General features: G+C 35.0%; 2 protein-coding genes across 2 annotated transcripts; one reads left to right on the top strand and one right to left on the bottom strand.

Moving 5' to 3' along the window:
• Nucleotides 1-413: 413 nt before the first annotated feature.
• On the bottom strand, nucleotides 414-2,617 carry LOC113231252 (uncharacterized oxidoreductase TM_0325-like). The gene has a single exon (XM_026465483.1). It carries the CDS (start codon nucleotides 2,600-2,602, stop codon nucleotides 1,844-1,846), a length of 759 nt encoding a protein of 252 aa, XP_026321268.1. The 5' UTR covers nucleotides 2,603-2,617; the 3' UTR covers nucleotides 414-1,843.
• An 8,074-nt stretch (nucleotides 2,618-10,691) lies between these two features.
• LOC113231465 (zinc finger protein 277) lies at nucleotides 10,692-14,160 on the top strand. Its single transcript, XM_026465793.1, has 2 exons — nucleotides 10,692-10,941; nucleotides 12,983-14,160. The coding sequence occupies exons 1-2, from the start codon at nucleotides 10,692-10,694 to the stop codon at nucleotides 14,050-14,052; spliced, it is 1,320 nt and encodes a 439-aa protein (XP_026321578.1). The 3' UTR covers nucleotides 14,053-14,160.
• The last annotated feature ends 3,474 nt before the right edge of the window (nucleotides 14,161-17,634 follow it).

The following is a 17,634-nucleotide window of genomic DNA, read 5'->3' as shown; positions in this document are numbered from 1 at the left end:
GCCAAATGCTTCTTCACACTACGTTTGAAGGACCCGATGTTATAGAGGGGAGGGAATACATGCGCCGGGAGTTGGTTCCACAATTTGATGGTTCGGCATAAAAACGAATTGCCAAACTTTTTAGTGCGGGACGGTATTGAACTGACCGTCCATCTGTGGCAACGCAGTCCGGCATGGGTGGTCCGCTGATGGAAAGGAGAGGAAGGGATAAGGTTGAATAACTCTTCAGAGCACTCACCGTGGTACAGGCGATAGAATACGCTAAGAGACGCTATATCTCTGCGAAGCTGTAACGACTCCGCATGCTCAGTTACATGAGGATCGTTGACAACACGGAAGGCGTAGCGCTGCAGTCCATCTAGGACATCGAGCAAGTACTTGGCAGAGCCGTCCCAAAGGTGCGAACAGTACTCCATGCTGCTTCGGACCTGAGCTTTATACAACAGGTATCGCAGCTCTGGAGTAAAAAATCGGTGCACCTTGTTAGCTTGCGCGACGCGGTACAGATGACGCTCTCGATATATCGGTTACTTTCATTACCGATAACTGTGTTCTGAATAACGTTTGTAGCCTTTGCCGGCCGAGAAGTTCGAGTAATCGTACGGGTGTGATGTCATTTCGGTTCGGTTTCGAATACGACAGTTTGAGTTCGATTCGGGTGTTGCGAATAAAAATGAAAAGAAATCGGTCGACAACTGAGTTATCATAAGGTTCTGAATCGACCCCCATGACGGGGGTGGGAGTCGAAGCGGAGGACGATTGCACGTGATTACTTTACTGCCAAATACAAATCTAAAAAGTATCAGATAGTACAATAAAAACTGAAAAGTTTATTTTTGGTAGATTTATTATGTTATACAAAAAGTCATGGAACAAAAGTTGTTGGTGATGATGTTAAAAATATAGTCCTACAAGGTTGTTAGTATTTTAAAAATAGCCCTGTATTCCAACTCTTCCTAGGATAAGAATGCTCTTGCGGTCCGGAAGTAATCAGTCAACATAATGTATACATATGTTGCGGGCCAATCGATACTACGTATTTCGATTCGAAATTAGCTACAAATTAATAAAAAATGTAATCGTTACTTTAGCAAAATATCTGAAAACTTTCCGTATCACTATGTTTTACAAGACCATTTTGTACAGCCCGTACAATTGTATGCAGCATTTATTTTAAAAGCTTTTATTAATAGTCCATTTAAGTTCCTATTGTGTGTCATGTAAATATTAATAAATATTGGAATGATAAATAAAATTAATTTATTCCACTTATTTTTACCTACTTTACAGAAGAAGATTCCTTTTTTTAGGCGTGGGGCCTCAAGTGTTGCACTTTGGAAATGAAACTACATATGTTTTAGGATTTATAAGTTCAGAATTTGGTGGTTTGCTTTAATAATAGACATAACTAATTAATCACTACACAGTTTAAGTCAGCTGTGATCATGGGACCTGAAAAGAGTCCGAAACGTTGGTTTGTTTGAAAACAGATATGTATATCATTTTAGATTCGAATAATACTTTCAAATCCAAGTCGAGTCTATTGTTATTAAGATTAAACGTTGCCAGTTTTTTGCAAATTATCTACTACGTCTTACACCATTTTATCATCTATATTTTAAGCAAATGTTTATTATTATCCTGATATTTATTAATTACTGAGTTGAAATAAATAACCATATTAAAATTAAAAAATAACATTCCCTTTTTAAGCTAAACAACTTACTCTGTTGAGTGTTATAGGTTATTGTTAATGATATTTATACAACATGTATTATTATAGTTTACTGATAAACATTGTGTAACGTAACATTATGTAAATGATTGTGTAATGCAATATTGTCTAAGGAAGCAAAAAACCATTATCAATAACGTAAACACTGCCGGTGATACTGCAAGCCATATCACTTGCCAGATACATAATCAAATCCGCTACCTCTTCGGCCTTTGCAATCTTTTTTAGAGGACTCTCTTCGGCTCTCTCTTTCATCAATTTTTCTGTTTCCTTTGCTCCCAAGCCCAACCTATCATGAAACTCAGATACTGTAGGACCAGGATTCACAGAATTAACTCTAACACCGTGCATTGCCAGTTCTTTGGCAGCGCATTTTGTAAACATATCCAATGCAGCCTTTGATATACAATATGGCATGAGATTAATCACTGCTTTCGTAGAAGCAACGCTTGAAATGTTCACCACATTACCTTTAGATTTTATCAGGTAAGGAGATACAAGACTGGTGAGGAAATATGGGCATCGTATATTCAATCTCATCATTTTCTCGTAAGGTAGAATCCCATCTTTCAATCCTGCTATCATTCCAGCACCGGCGTTGTTAATCAATACATCGATTTTACCAAAGCATTCGATAGTCTTCTCCACAATTTTTTTTACATCTTCATCTTTTTCTAAGTCCGCTTTGACGATCAGTGGTTTTATACCTTTACATTTCTCAATTTTCGAAGCCACCTGTTTTAATTTCTCTTCATTTCTTGCTACAAGTACCAGCTTAGCGGAATATGCAGCCAGCTTTAATGCTGTGGCTTCACCGATTCCAACACTTGCACCAGTGATTATAATTACTTTATCTTTGAAATCCATTTCAATTTTTTATTCTATACATTTGTACAGACACGTATCAGTACAAGTTCAGGATTAAATGATTTTAATGAATGCTCATTATCTCGTATTTATATACGTTCTAAAACAGTGATACTTGTTAACTGCAATTAAGATTATATAAAATAACATGGCACTATTTGCTCAAGAGGAATGGAAATTTTTTGATAAATCCGATAAAGTAACCTATAACTACGTTAATAAACATGGAGGCTTGTTTATAAAAGTAGACACCACAGATTATAATTGGATTAATTCGATTGTTATCAATTTATAAACAATTGAGAAGACATGATTATGTACAGCATGCCACACGGTAACACAAGTAGATCTGTATATAAGATCATAAAATACTAAGAAAATATAAATTGATTCAAATTATAAAATTGAACTCAAACATAGGACCTACCGTAGGCTATGGTGTATAAAGTGTATGAGCCCTATTTAGCTAATGACTGAACTTGAAGCAATATACATCCATCTTTCAGGGCAAGATATACGCCACATAGACTGCAAAAATTAACCTGACGGCAGTCAGTTAGACTAGACACGACGAATACTCTTGAGGAGAGAAACAAAGTGCTCTTACGGTGGATTCCAGACCATTACGATATCAAGGGCAACATGGCAACAGATGAGCCAGTGAATTCGGGCGTCATGGAAATTTTCACCGATCCCAAACTTTTCATTGGTATTACATAATATACTACCTCCCTAAGTTCATCCTTCAGGACGTATGCATATTTATCGATATAAACCTGTTAATACAAAATTTGTTTACATAGGTAATGCAATCTATGCAAATAAATATTGTAACAGGTATGAAGGCAACTCAAAGCCGTTTAGCTCTGATATCAACTACTTTGACGCCCTGTATCATGTTTTTATTAAAGAGGCTGTTAATAAATAAATAAATCAATTTGATTAACTATTAGCATTGACACTTTGAATGTAATGGTAACCTAACGACAGTTGATCGATGTACAGTCACTCACGAGTAGGTATGTATAAAACATCAATTTAAAATGATAAAAGTCAATAGCAATAACTTAACATCATCATTTCAGCAGAAAGATATTCACTGTTGAACATCCTGCAAACTCCACAAGGTCGTCGGTTCATCTGGTGTGTGGTATGCTACTCTATGCTACTCTAGTTCTTTTGCGGATCTCCTAATTTCTGATTCTGTGACTTTGTGATTCTGTGAATAATCTTGGTAAGCAAAGGCCGCCTTCAAATTAAACGCTTGTAGAAGCGCTGTAGTAGAACTGTGACGCAATAGCTGCGCGTGTGTAGCGCTTAAGACTCTATACAACTTCAAATGGCTTTGGTTGATTCCGGATAACACTGAAAGTGTTGAATCAATTAGGTACTTTGGAAAAGTATATAGTAAAATTGAGGATGTACACTGATTACTATACGGTGTGAAAACACGATTCCTAAACATTTTTATGATAGAAGAAAACACACATTTACTATGAAATTTTACTTTTACAAGGAAACTGCTGTATTCAATAGGTACTATAAATATACCAATTATTTTTTTATATCAAGTGAACTAAATAGAACACGTATAGTGTGCGATATACGTTTTTTAAACGGCTTTAATTGCGTTTGTAAAAAAATAATTCTGAAATAAAGTCAGTGTGCTGCGGCTCGACCTGATTAAAACCGTGATTGATGACCGTGAACCGTATTAGTACAGGACAAATTTGAATTTGATCTGATGTAGTATCGACTCTTATTAATAAAATAGTAAATTTTAGTTCACTAATTGCGACTGCAAAAGTAGCACGTGGCTATCACGACAGTGGCGCTGCAGCTGCGCTTTTAAATATTTTATGAATTATATAATTAGTAATACTGGTTTTCTGTTTTTGGATAGGGAGCTGTTTTTTTTAGATTATTTTATTGCTTTTATTTATACCAAACGTCGTAGCGGGTATTCACATAAATGATTTCAAGATCGTTCAGACAAAATGTGTTAAATTTGAATTTCCTTACGTAAAATCGACCAGTCCAAGCGTAGATAGTAAACTTCAATGGTTTCCACAATATCTTCCCTGGCCAGCAGATTAAGCTCCGCTGCATACGTGAGTCCGCAGAATGCGTGAGCTTACCGATGTTAGTACTGCTAGACTAGTTTACTTTGGTTATTTCCAGAGTATAATGTCCTACAGGATTCTCATGTGGGGTAAAGCGGCAAGTATTCAAACCATATTTGTATTGCAAAAACGAGCGATTCGTTCCATTCGTACCATCTAGGCTCTCGGGTTTCGCTCAGAGAAAAGTTTAAGGAGACTGGTATCATGACTGTGGCATCACAGTACATTTACTCAAATATTTTATATGCCCGTAAAAATATACATAATTTCAATAAGAAAGAAGATATGCATAATATTAACCTTAGAGCTAAATCCAAACTCATGGTATCACCGATTTCGTGTAACCAAGGTAACGACCCTTTTATGGGGAACTGTATACGTTTTTACAATAAGATTACGGAGCATTTATTAAGATTATCACTTCCTAAGTTTAAAAACTACATTAAAATAAAAAATCGACCTCAAAAGTACGTGGAATTACATTTATTTGCCAAGTTTTACTGAAATCGGTTACCAGAAAGTGCGCAAACCCGGATTCATCCCCTACTTCGCCACTACACGGAACTTGACACAGGAGATAATAAAAATCGGTTATCATTACTCAAAGTATATTGAGAGAGAAAAACGCCTTGAATTGGAGAATAGCAAAATCAACCATTAAAACAATTGCTCCTTATAATAAAATTTAGGTGCTATTTATAATAATCTCAGTACAAAGTACTAAGAAAATCGACCTCAAAAGTACCTGGATTTACATTTATTTGCCAAGTTTTATTGAAATTGATTACGGGAGAGTGCGCAAACCCGGATTCATCCCCTAATTCGCCACTATACGGAACTTGACACAGGAGATAATAAAAATCGGTTCTCACTACTCAAACTATATGGAGAGAAAAACGCCTTGAATTGGAGAATAGCAAAGTCAACCATTCAAATAATTGCTCTTTATAATAAAATGTAGGCGCTATTAATAAAAATGAATAAATGATTTTCTTCAATATTAAATGGGTACCTCCTTAGTGGTTCTATGGAGGTACCCTCTGTCCAACAAAAAAAGAATCATCAAAATCGGTTCACAAATACCGGAGTTATCGCGTAAAATACATACAAAAAAAACATACAATCGAATTGAGAACCTCCTCCTTTTTTGAAGTCGGTTAAATATTTTGATTGAAAAGTCATATTACAAAATAGAAAACTACGTGTTAGATCAAGATGTATGGAAAGACGACACGGCTCCAGAATACACAAATTTGATTCAAAGTGTATTCCATAGCATTTAAAGTATTTGAAAAGAGCAATCCCTAGAGTTTCTTGCTCGTTCTTCTGAGGGAAGTCAGCGTAGTAAACGACCAGTAGCTTAAATGTGACGTTTTCAAGTGTAAATTTATTTTATTTTTAGAATAAATTATCTTTGACTTTGACTTTGTTATAATTATTAATACAAAGATCGAACACTTAGAAAAAATTCCATCGATTCCAAAAAAACGAAATCAAATATCTACAACAAGCACATAGAAAAATTCGTAAGTTACGCTGGTTCGTGCGCACGTGCGTTCGTGCGTGCGTGCGTACGCGTGTGTGTGTGTGTGTGTGTGTGTTTTAGAGAGAAAGATAATGTGTCTGTGTGTATATAATTGTACACATTATTATAAACTAAATAAATATAAATATGAACCTACTTTAATAAAATGTTAACTTTATTTCAATATGTATAGCTTTGAATTTAAATTGAAACCATTACTACTGCGACATACATTGACTGTAAGTCAATGGCGACATACGATATAAATAATAATCGATATATCCAAAATAAGTAAGTAAATATAGGACTATTCACTGGTATTACTCAATGCGAGCTAATGATTCCTTTTTTAAATATTATCTTAGATTGACAAAAAACATCGTGCTCACTAAAACGTGAATTATACGGTTTAGCAAGAAGAGTCAGCAGACTGTTCATAGCGTAGTTTGTTGAGCACGGTGGTATATAAAATAAGAGCGTCGACGTGTGTGACGCACCGGCATGCGGTATGTGATACCAGCCACAAGCTCCGCACAATCAATATGACCATCACAATGTCATGCAACAAACACATATCTAGCAACTTACGCCTATCTACAAGGCTGAGAATATTATGATTTCGGCACGATTCTTGGTGCAAATCAAACGACTTACGAGAACGATAATTGAGATGCTAAACAAAAATTTTTTGCACTTTTTCTAAACGATTAGTATATTGCGGTGACCAGATCGAACTCGCGTATTCCAAAACACTGCGAACATATGCAAAATAAACGGACTTTAAAGTAAACATATTTTTAAATGGTTTTCACGAGCGTAGAACGTAGAGTATGGAATCAATATGATTAGATGGTACCATTTTATGATATAGAACTACGCCTAAGTCACGAACTTCCGAAGAGTTGTTGATTGGCACACCGTTAAAGTTATACGAGTAGATAATAGGTTTCAGCTTCCGAGTAAAACGTACGCATTGACGCTTTTTAATATTAATGTTTATTTTATTAATTTTGTAATAATGGTATAAGTCGTGTTGTAAGCTTTTACTACACAAAAAAAATTTTTTGCTGTAATATCACAATAAATGTGTAGAATAAATAATGTAATTACCAATATCATATATGTACGCGTTGTAGAACAGTGGCCCCAGTTGAGAACCTTGAGGCACCCCACTAAGTATTGTCACGAAGTCCGATCTGTAAACACCTAAAACAACCGCTTGTGAGCGATTGCTTAAATAAGATTCCGTCCATCTAAGCAAATTCCCCTTTATTCCAAGAGTTTGGAATAAAGGAGAATTTATAGGGGAATATTAAGGAGGATGATGTGATCTACGCGATCGAAAGCCTTCTCAAAATCAGTGTTGATCACATCAACCTGTCCGCCATGATCCATATTCTTTAGAACATAATCAGTAAAGCACGTCATATTAGTAACTGTGGAGCGTTTCTTTATAAAACCATGCTGACTATCAGGAATGCCAACGATTATTATAGGATAAAAGCGTCGTATACCAGTTTCTCAAATAATTTTCCAATAGTACAAAGGATCTTAATGCCACGGTAATTTTTAACCTTAATTCTACATCCACTTTTATGAAACGGCATAATATGACCTCTTTTCCAAACTGATGGAAACACACATCAGAGAGAATATTAAATATAATACAAATTCATCCAAAAAATCGGAGGGATTCCGTCGTATCCGGGGCCTTTTGAAACGTCTAATTTCTTAATCGCATCTCAATGACAGTCGATTGGATAACTAAATTAGATATTGTGTCACCGCCGATATCTTTCAGCTGCGAAGAAGCATTATAGGAAGAAGGTTCAACAAATACACTATGGAAAAAATTATTAAATGCATTACATATATCATTACCCTCCCTATAACATAACTGCCCGTGTGTAACCGTCTGCGGGTAATTAGACCCTCCGCGCATAGACTTAACATGTCTCCAGAAAGCTTTAGGTGTAGATTTTATAGCTTATTCGGTGTTATATATGTATGTATTATAGCACGCTTCATGTACTTTACGTTGTCTATTGCGTAGGAGAGAAATTCGTCATAATCTAGTGGACTGTTATATTCCTTCCATCTAGCGTGAGCTTTCATTTTCTCATTATTTAAACGAATCAATTGCTTATTATACCATATTGAATAGATAGATTTATTAGGACTTATGCAAGACGAAGGTACATACCTATCTATGCAGTCTTTAAGAATATCATACAATTTGTTTGTGGCTGTTTCCGGATCATTGTGTGGTAATATAGAATCCCAATTAAGCTGACTCAAAAAACTGTTAATCGTCGTATAGTTTGCCTTTTTAAAATTACGTTTGGTTACAGATTTTTCAGATAAAGGCGGTATCTCAATATCTAGAAGTTCTAGCAGTAACGGAGGATGAGCTCGATGACGTTTACATCTTACATCTGTACATATATATATAAAAGAATATAAAAAAGCGACAAACTATATGTTACTATAGCGTAAAATAACAATAGTGTGCATAAAATCCTGGTGGCACTACACTGTATGTACGAGATAATAAATTGCAACGCATTTAAGGATAAGTTAGTAATGAAATTGCATTAAATAGGTAATAATTTGGCATAGTACTTTATCTTCGTCAGTCATGATTTTATGTGTGGATCTGTTTCGCAATTAGTCTGTTTTAAGTTTTAACGTTTTCACATTAACATTATCTTTGACTGTTATTAGGTAGGTATACATTATACCAGATTATACCAATGAGGCTTGATTTTTGCAACGAACTGTACCTTTAATAAAGATAAGATAAAGATAAATTTATTCTGTATAAAACTTTAACCTGAATTTAATACATGAACTTATTAAATAACCTTTTATTTACATATATGCGCCAGACTATCGCAAATAGTGATACATTGTATGTTTACATAACCTTAATTAAGGATAGATAATACTTAAACAATTAGTAGAACATATTAAGTATCGATTAATAACCATGATAATTTTTCAACTTTGGGTTAATAGCGGTGAATAACATAAATATTTACATTTTTATATCTTGATGAGGACTCATTATGTAAAACGTACGTCAGTTGCAGGTACCTACTTGTATGTATATTAGTATCCCAATAAAATTGTTTAATACGCTGCATTACAAACAGGCTAGTCTCAGTATTATGAAACGCTGTTTTGTGAAGCGGCTAGTTGAATATAATGTCGTTGAGTATTAACTTCATGGTTCGATTTGTTGGAAAGCACAAGCAAATGCCATGGGATTTTCATAATGGCTTTTCATGTGAAAAAAATCTGTTTTTCATCATACTTGCGCGTACATTTGTAACAGAACAGCAAATCTAAGCGATATATTTTTCTCATGCATCACTGGGCCAGTAATTACTTTTTTTTTATTTTTACATTCCCACCTGGCGCCCGGACAGACAGCCGGCTCAGCCATTTCCGTCGCATCGCGCAATATTCACCCAAATACAATGGAGTTTGGATTTTGTTTATTAAAAGTAATACAAATAGAATCGGCTTTAAATAATTTAACATTTTTAGATACAACAGACATACAATACATTTGATACATACTCATAGACCCGATACCGGGTCAGGGGGTGGATTCAAAACCTTGCGTTGACTCAGTTGTCCACCGAATTTCTTTTCATTTTTATTCACAACACCCGACCTCAAACTGTCGTATTCGAAACCGAATCGAAATGACGTCACACCCGTACGATTACTCGAATTTCTCGACCGGCAAAGGCTAAATCGGTATTCAGAACACAGTGATCGAATGAAAGTTACCGAACGTCCTATTGTTTACAAAGCAAGAATGTAATACGGAAATTTCTTATTATTTTAGATAAAGTCTGGATTTTATTAAATTTTATTAATTTATTTCAATGCAAAACTAATGCATTTCTATATTTTAGGCCTATAATGTCTTAAAAATGTATATAAAAGGAATTTCATTTTTCCTAAAATCTAGTTCACCAACCAACTCCGTAAACGTTGTTGGATAACGATATCGTATCCCAATCTCGAAAAGCGCCCTTCGACTCAAGAACGATATCCAATAGAATCGATTCGGTTAAAATATCGAAGAGTTTTGAATCGGGGTTCCGATTCACAGATCGAAAGTCGCAAAATCGATTGGTCATTACAACGACAGTTTGTTAAATGGACGGCACGCCATGTGGACAGGACATTATATCAAAGAGTACGTCGACGACGTGCGCTAAAGTTCAACTGAAGAAAAAAGAAACTAATGACTACGTAGGCAGTATGGTCTCTGACCTTCGCCTGTTCTAAACGGAACGAAGGGAAAAAAACTTGTCAAATTGACAGTGTCAATGTCAATTGGTGTAGCACAATTCGTTTTTCTTCGTATTTTCTATTAAAAAACACTAATTTTAATATATAAACTTGACTATTTAATATAATCATGTCTGAAAATGAAAAACAGTTCTTCGGACCACTTACTCTCCACCAAAAGAACGAAAACCCGACAATTTTTAAGAGTAATGAAACTGAGGAGTGCGCCTGTATTTTGTGTGAAGAAAAATTCATACTACCGGAATCAGAGAAGCAATTTTTAACACATTTATTTATGAAACACAGGCTGGTGATAGCTGATGTGAACCAGATAGCAGATTTGACTGGATATTTAAGATATTGGAGGCTTAGATTTAAAGGTTAGTTCTCTTACACTGTGGGATGTAAAATCAAAGTTAATTTACTATAATTGCCTATATAAATAGTATTTACTGTATGAAATTCTTCCACGTCTGTTACACAAATAATGATATATCATAAACCACACCAATATTGAATTAGTTTCTTGAATTACATATTGGCGACACTGAGTAACTTATGATATATATTTATCGGTTTATCTTGAGATGTTATTTGTCATTATGGATAATGTTTCCACCTCTATATTATTCTAACTCAACCATCATCAACCATATATTAATACAACACACAGACACACACATTACATTTCTGTATATTTACTATAATATATCTTCTCCAATACTAAACTCTAAAGGTGGAATTATTGTTAAGTTTATGAGACCTACCTCTCAGATGGTATAAGTCCCTGAACCCACTATATGTAAAATAGGCACTACTAAGTTGAGCTGCAGAATCAAACCAAACACCATACCGTATCATAAAGAAAAAAAATTATGTGAACCTTTAAAAAGTTATGTGAACATTAAACAAGGATGGCAAAAGTTGCCACAATAACGTCAAAGAGCCGTTCATGGACTTTGCTAGTATAATTTTGCGTTTTAGTTTATGCCTAGCTGTCAATATATTTTTGTGTTTTTTTAGAAGTCCGGAATAAAAAAATTGTAAAACCTTATATTTTAGAATTGATGCAAGAACACTACGTTCTTGATTCAGTTGGACCATAGATTAGGTAATCATGTATGTATGTTTCATTTTAAGCATGATTGAATGTTTGCCTACTTGAAGTATTCATTATTTTATAGCACACACAAAAACATTAAAGCTATAGAATACCTAATGAAATAATCAATTAAACAGTAATGGACATAAAGCAAAAAATAAAACAATGTGACAAAAATATTTAGACAATATTTAAATTAGAGATAATGAACATTGCAAAGGAACGTTTTGACAAGAGACCTGCCAATGTCAATATTACATTGATATTGAGAATAGTGTGACCATTTGTGGCAGATTTCTGCCATGTGGGCAGATTTAATTTTTATTCATTTTCATTGCTGCAGAACATGATAAGTTTTATTAAATGTGGCAGTTTGGCAGATTTAGGAATATTCAGGAAGTTCTTTATTATTTTTAGGAAACTGAAAAACTGAAAACTAGTTGTTTTCTGCTACTGTGAACAAACATCTGAAGCGAAATACAAGACAATGTTAGAAACATAACCTATATCAACTTTATAACTCCAGCTTACAGGCAGTACTCAATTAGCTTTTTTGATGCTTTGATAATGAATCACAAGTAGTGATAGGTCTCCTTAATGCACGTCGTCAAAAACACTGGGTCACAAAATATACGGGATGACGCCATCCTTCTTTACTAAAATCTCAGTCCCACTATAACAATAATAATATCTTTTACAGAGACGAGTTTAAAATAGATAGATAAATAATAATGTAAATGGAAGAGGACGAAGTAGATTCTTATTGTGCACTCTCCACGTAGATACACATACTGTATTTACTTAATTTCGGTGTATTAACACAGTAAAAACCAGCCATCAGGCTGCGAAAAAGGCAGAAAAACCAGATGATGATAATAATAAAAATATCTTTATTTATCTCCACAATACAAAACAAAGGAACTATAGGTATTTCATGTGTAAATAAGTGTACTAAGTCAATACAAGAAAAACCAGTTCGCTGCCTGCAGACTTATTCCCTGAATGCTACAACTTGGGCGTTTTCAAGGCGAGAGGCATTACTTAGGTATATGCTCCCTTGTCACTTTCCATCAGTTGAGATAGAGGTGAAATGCGTACTTGTATTCTTAAAAAGAAAAAAGACATGCCTCTGGCCTATGATTGAATCTTCACCAATCTAAAAGTACCTTCAATTAAATATTGTTATAGCATTGTGCCATTGAAACAAGCAATATGTTGAAGTTGATATGCGACTCTTGGTCTCTGTAATGTTGTTACAATGTATGTTAAGAAACACAATAAAATGTGTAAAATCTACATAAAGTTTTTCTTTGTTTCAGATAACAGCCTGCCTTTCTACTGCACAACAATGTTATTAGACAGTAAACCTGATGGTACTAAGTCAAAAAATGAAGAATATTTTCTGCTCAGTGATGTTCTACCAGAAGATAAAGAACTACGTTCAAATCTTCAACAAACAAAATTAGAAAAACTTTTAGAACGCCAGCAGTTTGAACGGGAAGACAAAAACTACATCCGAGAATGTTTATTTTGCCGTCACATGTCGACTACCTCCAGAGGTGATTATTTGAAACATTTATATGAAAAACACAACTTTCACATTGCGAAACCAGACAATTTAATATTAATTGATGATTTAATAAACGCACTTGCAATAAAATTAGAAAAACTTCAATGCATATTTTGTGAAGGATATTTCAAAGACCGTACCATCTTAAAAGAACATATGAGAAAGAAAGGTCATAAGAGAATTAATCCAGATAATAAGGAATATGATAAGTTTTTTCTAGTTAATTACATAGGTGATAAACAAACAGATAAACCTAAGCCTAAGTTAAACTATAAAAATTATACCAAAAATCATAATCACAGTCAAGTGAAACCTAAACAGGAGGATTATGAAAATGATTGTAATGTAGACAGTGATCCAGAATGGTCGGAATGGACAGAAGCAAATGGTCCTCTAATAACTTGTCTTGTTTGTGACCATACAGAAATGGAATATGAAAATGTTCTAGATCATATGGAACGCCAGCATGAATTCTTCTTTACAAAAGCTACAGTAGGCTTAGATTTTTATCATAAAATTAAAATTGTCAACTACATAAGACGTCAAGTGCATTTAAAACAGTGTTTTTCATGTGAAGTAAAGTTTGACGATTCAAAGAATTTAGAAAAGCATTTAAAAGAAATGAAACACTGGGCTTTGCCAAAGGAGAAATGGGATCAACCAGAATATTATTTCCCTACATATGAGGACGATTTGTTTTTATGTTTTATTCAAGACGATGATGAAAGTTGGTGGTCTAGTGACGAACAAGAGGTTGAGAGTAATACTATGTCTGATAATATCTCTAAAGAAATGGCATTAGCTGTACTTGATGATTAAGAGTGTATTTCGATAGATAATATAAATATGATATTATAATAATAATAATGCACACACTCAACATAGTTCCGCTCTTTGTCGCGGGTGCCATGAACACACACATAGACAACCACAAATTATACCAAAACTCATTAGAGAAATAAATGTAGGCCACACAAATATTTTTCCAGGCCTGGGAATCGAACCTGGGACCTCTGCGGCAGTCGGCATGGTAACCGTTCGGCCATGGAGGCAGTTATAAATGTCTGTTAAATACAATTTATTTAATTAAGTAAATTAAGTTAGTATTATAACTATAATGGATTTTGTACAGTGAAAATTGTAAGAATTAATTTATTTGTGCAATAAATACTTAATTATGCATATGGGAAGTGTTTCAAGTTTCATATAATATTTTTCAATTTGATCAATGTAACATATATGTTCGTAAATAATGCTGGTGGTTCTATATTTTTCAAGAAATCTGTTACACTACTTTGTGTTGGTACTAGTATGTCAAGCCATTTAGTACTACATTTAAATTTAGTAAGTCATTTACATAATCACATTACTGTTAATTACGAAGTTACTAATTGATGCTGTATATTATAAGAACACGTGATGAAATCATTCTCAAAATTCAGTTATTGAAATAAACAGCCATATCATGCCCTATTTCCTATAAGGTATTAGGGTGATAAGTAAGAGGAAATTGCCTTCTGGTGTCCAAGCTATAGTTAACGAGGCGTCACTGCGACAAATGTACGCTTTTCCGACAAATTAGATGTGCCTACATTGAGGCAGTCTTTAATTAGGGGTGCAAGATTTATGAGAAAGGTCACCTAGATCATAATATTAAAAACACTGCGTGGGTACTTTATCATAGTTATGAAAATAAAAGTGGACTGCAGCGCCTAACATAATAGGACGAGCAAATTTTAATTCCGTTTTTATAGTACTTAGTAATCATCAGAGTAGATATAAATGTGTCAGGCGTTAGATATTGACAAATTGAATTTACTTTGAATCTTAGGATGGAAAACAAAAAAATTTGCTCAAAAATGTTAAATTGTAAACTAGTCAAGCACAATGACATCTAACTTTGATCATTGTCTTTTGCCTAGCTTTTGCCGTTCAGTACTTTTTAATTTGTTTAAATCATTGACCTGCCAACAAATTTAAATAGACCAAGTCATATAAGTAAACTATTTGTTTTGTGAACTACTCGTTACAACGTACTCGATCGTGAAGAAAAGACGCGTAGTTCATCGCTGTACCTATTTTTAATTTATAGGATTCTTGCGAAGTATGAATGTGTGCTAAATAAGCGATAACTATTACATCATACATAACGTCATAAATATAACCTCCCAGCAAACTACAATGGGGAACGAGCTAAGCTACTTACAACGACACAACTACAGTTTGGCATACAATAGGTAATAGCACCCTGCCTATGATAGCACCCACCATATACATAGGTAGGCATAGAAACAGCCGAATATACTAAAATTATAATATTCTTATTACTAAAAGTTCTAACACGTTTATATAAAAATAATATTAACGTCGATAATGAAAAACAAACTATAGTCATTACACGTAATTCATCGAACGAAACAAGAAGAACGGTAGCTTCGGGATCTTTTAAGCCTTTTAATCCAAACTACTATTGTCTGTACAAGTTTTTGTCAGTGCAACTTTACTGGAGCATTGTTGTATTTCTCAGAATTGTGTGGTACAGAGATAAATATTCTTGAGAGTAGAAAAGATAGATAAATAAATACTAAATACACTAGTATGACGCAAATGTAAAAATAAAACGTTTTGTTGGAGTAGTGAAAAGACGCTAACTCTGTATGCCTAGGTTCCCAAAGGCGCTGGTTTTCAGTCTGGACCAACGAGGGGGACTAAATGTAGAAGTTATCTGTAAGCAAAAATTAAAGAAACGATTAAGTATAGTATATTGTACAACAAGTGCATAAAACGCGTCATTTTACCCACGAGTTATACACTCTGCTTTTCACTTCGATTGCGAGGAGATTAAACAGCAATATTACAAATAAACGATTATTTCATTAAAATTGAATGTAAAATTACAACAATTAGACATATTAAATATTATGGTTTTTTTATTTTATGCACTAGAGCATAAAATCCTATTTTATGCAGCCTACACCCAGCATAAATACAAACTTTAAAAGTATGAGAAGTGAAAAAAATATTTATTCTTATCATATCCATGGCATATACACAATACGCTTGCCATCATGATGAAAGGATTTGCCCATCGGCGTAATATAAACTCTCCGATTGTTGCTTAGCGTTCGTCACACGTGTGTAAAATGATAAGTTGTGCGGGAATTCTTCCATGCACCCATTATTCATTAAAACAATACTACTTATACATAATATACTCTTACATAATAAAGTGTAAAACGTTAATCTAAGGGTATGCTCACATGACAAGCGTTCAACGCCCATTACATTTTTGAATATTGTACACATGGCGGGCGCTTTTCGGGCGTTGAGCGTGCGTTGCCACTGTTTCAGTGCAAGTTCGGCATTGTCGAACATGGACGTGGAAACAGCTACGTGTTTGTGGATTTTATATCGAAGACAGAGACAGCAACGCAACAGGAGACGGAAATATTGGGTCCATCCTATTTTATTATCCAGGTTCCGTGAAAGTCACTTCATAACTTTGTATCCTAAACTCAGACTATATGAACCCAAATTTTTTAATTACTTCAGGATGTCAACAAAGTCATTTCATGCTTTACTAGCTCTCGTAGATGATGAACTCATGGCAGATGAAAACGCTGTGCGATATTGCATTTCACCAGAAGAAAAACTCATAATTACATTAAGGTATGTGTTAACACAAAAGAACTCCGGCGCCACTGGGCCGCACGCGCGCCCCTCACTCGATTCATTCCGCTCTTGTAGCTAAGCGTGCTCACATGTATTACCTTTCACTGTAGTCAAATTGGAATACACGCTCCAAAAGGTTTTTCATGTCATTTTATTTTATTAAGTAGCTGAATCCTTAATAGTAAAGTATTAACAGTATGCAAAACACATCTCACCGCGTCGAAAACTCGCGCTCACGTGAACGGTATAGCGAACAAATGATCTCAAAGCGCGCTTTGACAAGTGACCGGTATTAGCGCGGCGTTGAGCGCGTGTTGGCCGCTCGCATGTGTACACTTACAGCGAATTACGCACAAAATTTGGAATCCCCCGGAGATGGCTACCTGGTCCTACCCTCCTGTCGCCAACCGGCCGGGATTTTTCGCTGGGTGGCGGGGTAGCCTTTCACAGGTGGCTTTCCCGCTACTTGGGCCCCAAACATCCCACCGTCGTCGGCCAGCGGTGCACCGTGCTTCGGATCCCGCTAGCCAATAGAACCGAGTGCGCAGTGTGGCAGTACAAGCAGCTACTATTCGTCGTTGGACGCATGCAACTGTTCAGACCCGACCTCCTAATGGCAACTCCCAACACGGATAAACCATTTGGCGACTCGACTGCGTCGGGAGGGTGGTACAAGACACGGCCGAAGCCTACCACTGGTAGTTGTTGCTCTTTAGCACCACTGAGGGG

This window comes from Hyposmocoma kahamanoa, unplaced genomic scaffold, assembly GCF_003589595.1.
Source record: "Hyposmocoma kahamanoa isolate Upper Pololo Valley unplaced genomic scaffold, ASM358959v1 65, whole genome shotgun sequence".
Lineage (NCBI taxonomy): Eukaryota > Metazoa > Arthropoda > Insecta > Lepidoptera > Cosmopterigidae > Hyposmocoma > Hyposmocoma kahamanoa.
This window is presented reverse-complemented; position numbering and strand designations above follow the sequence as displayed.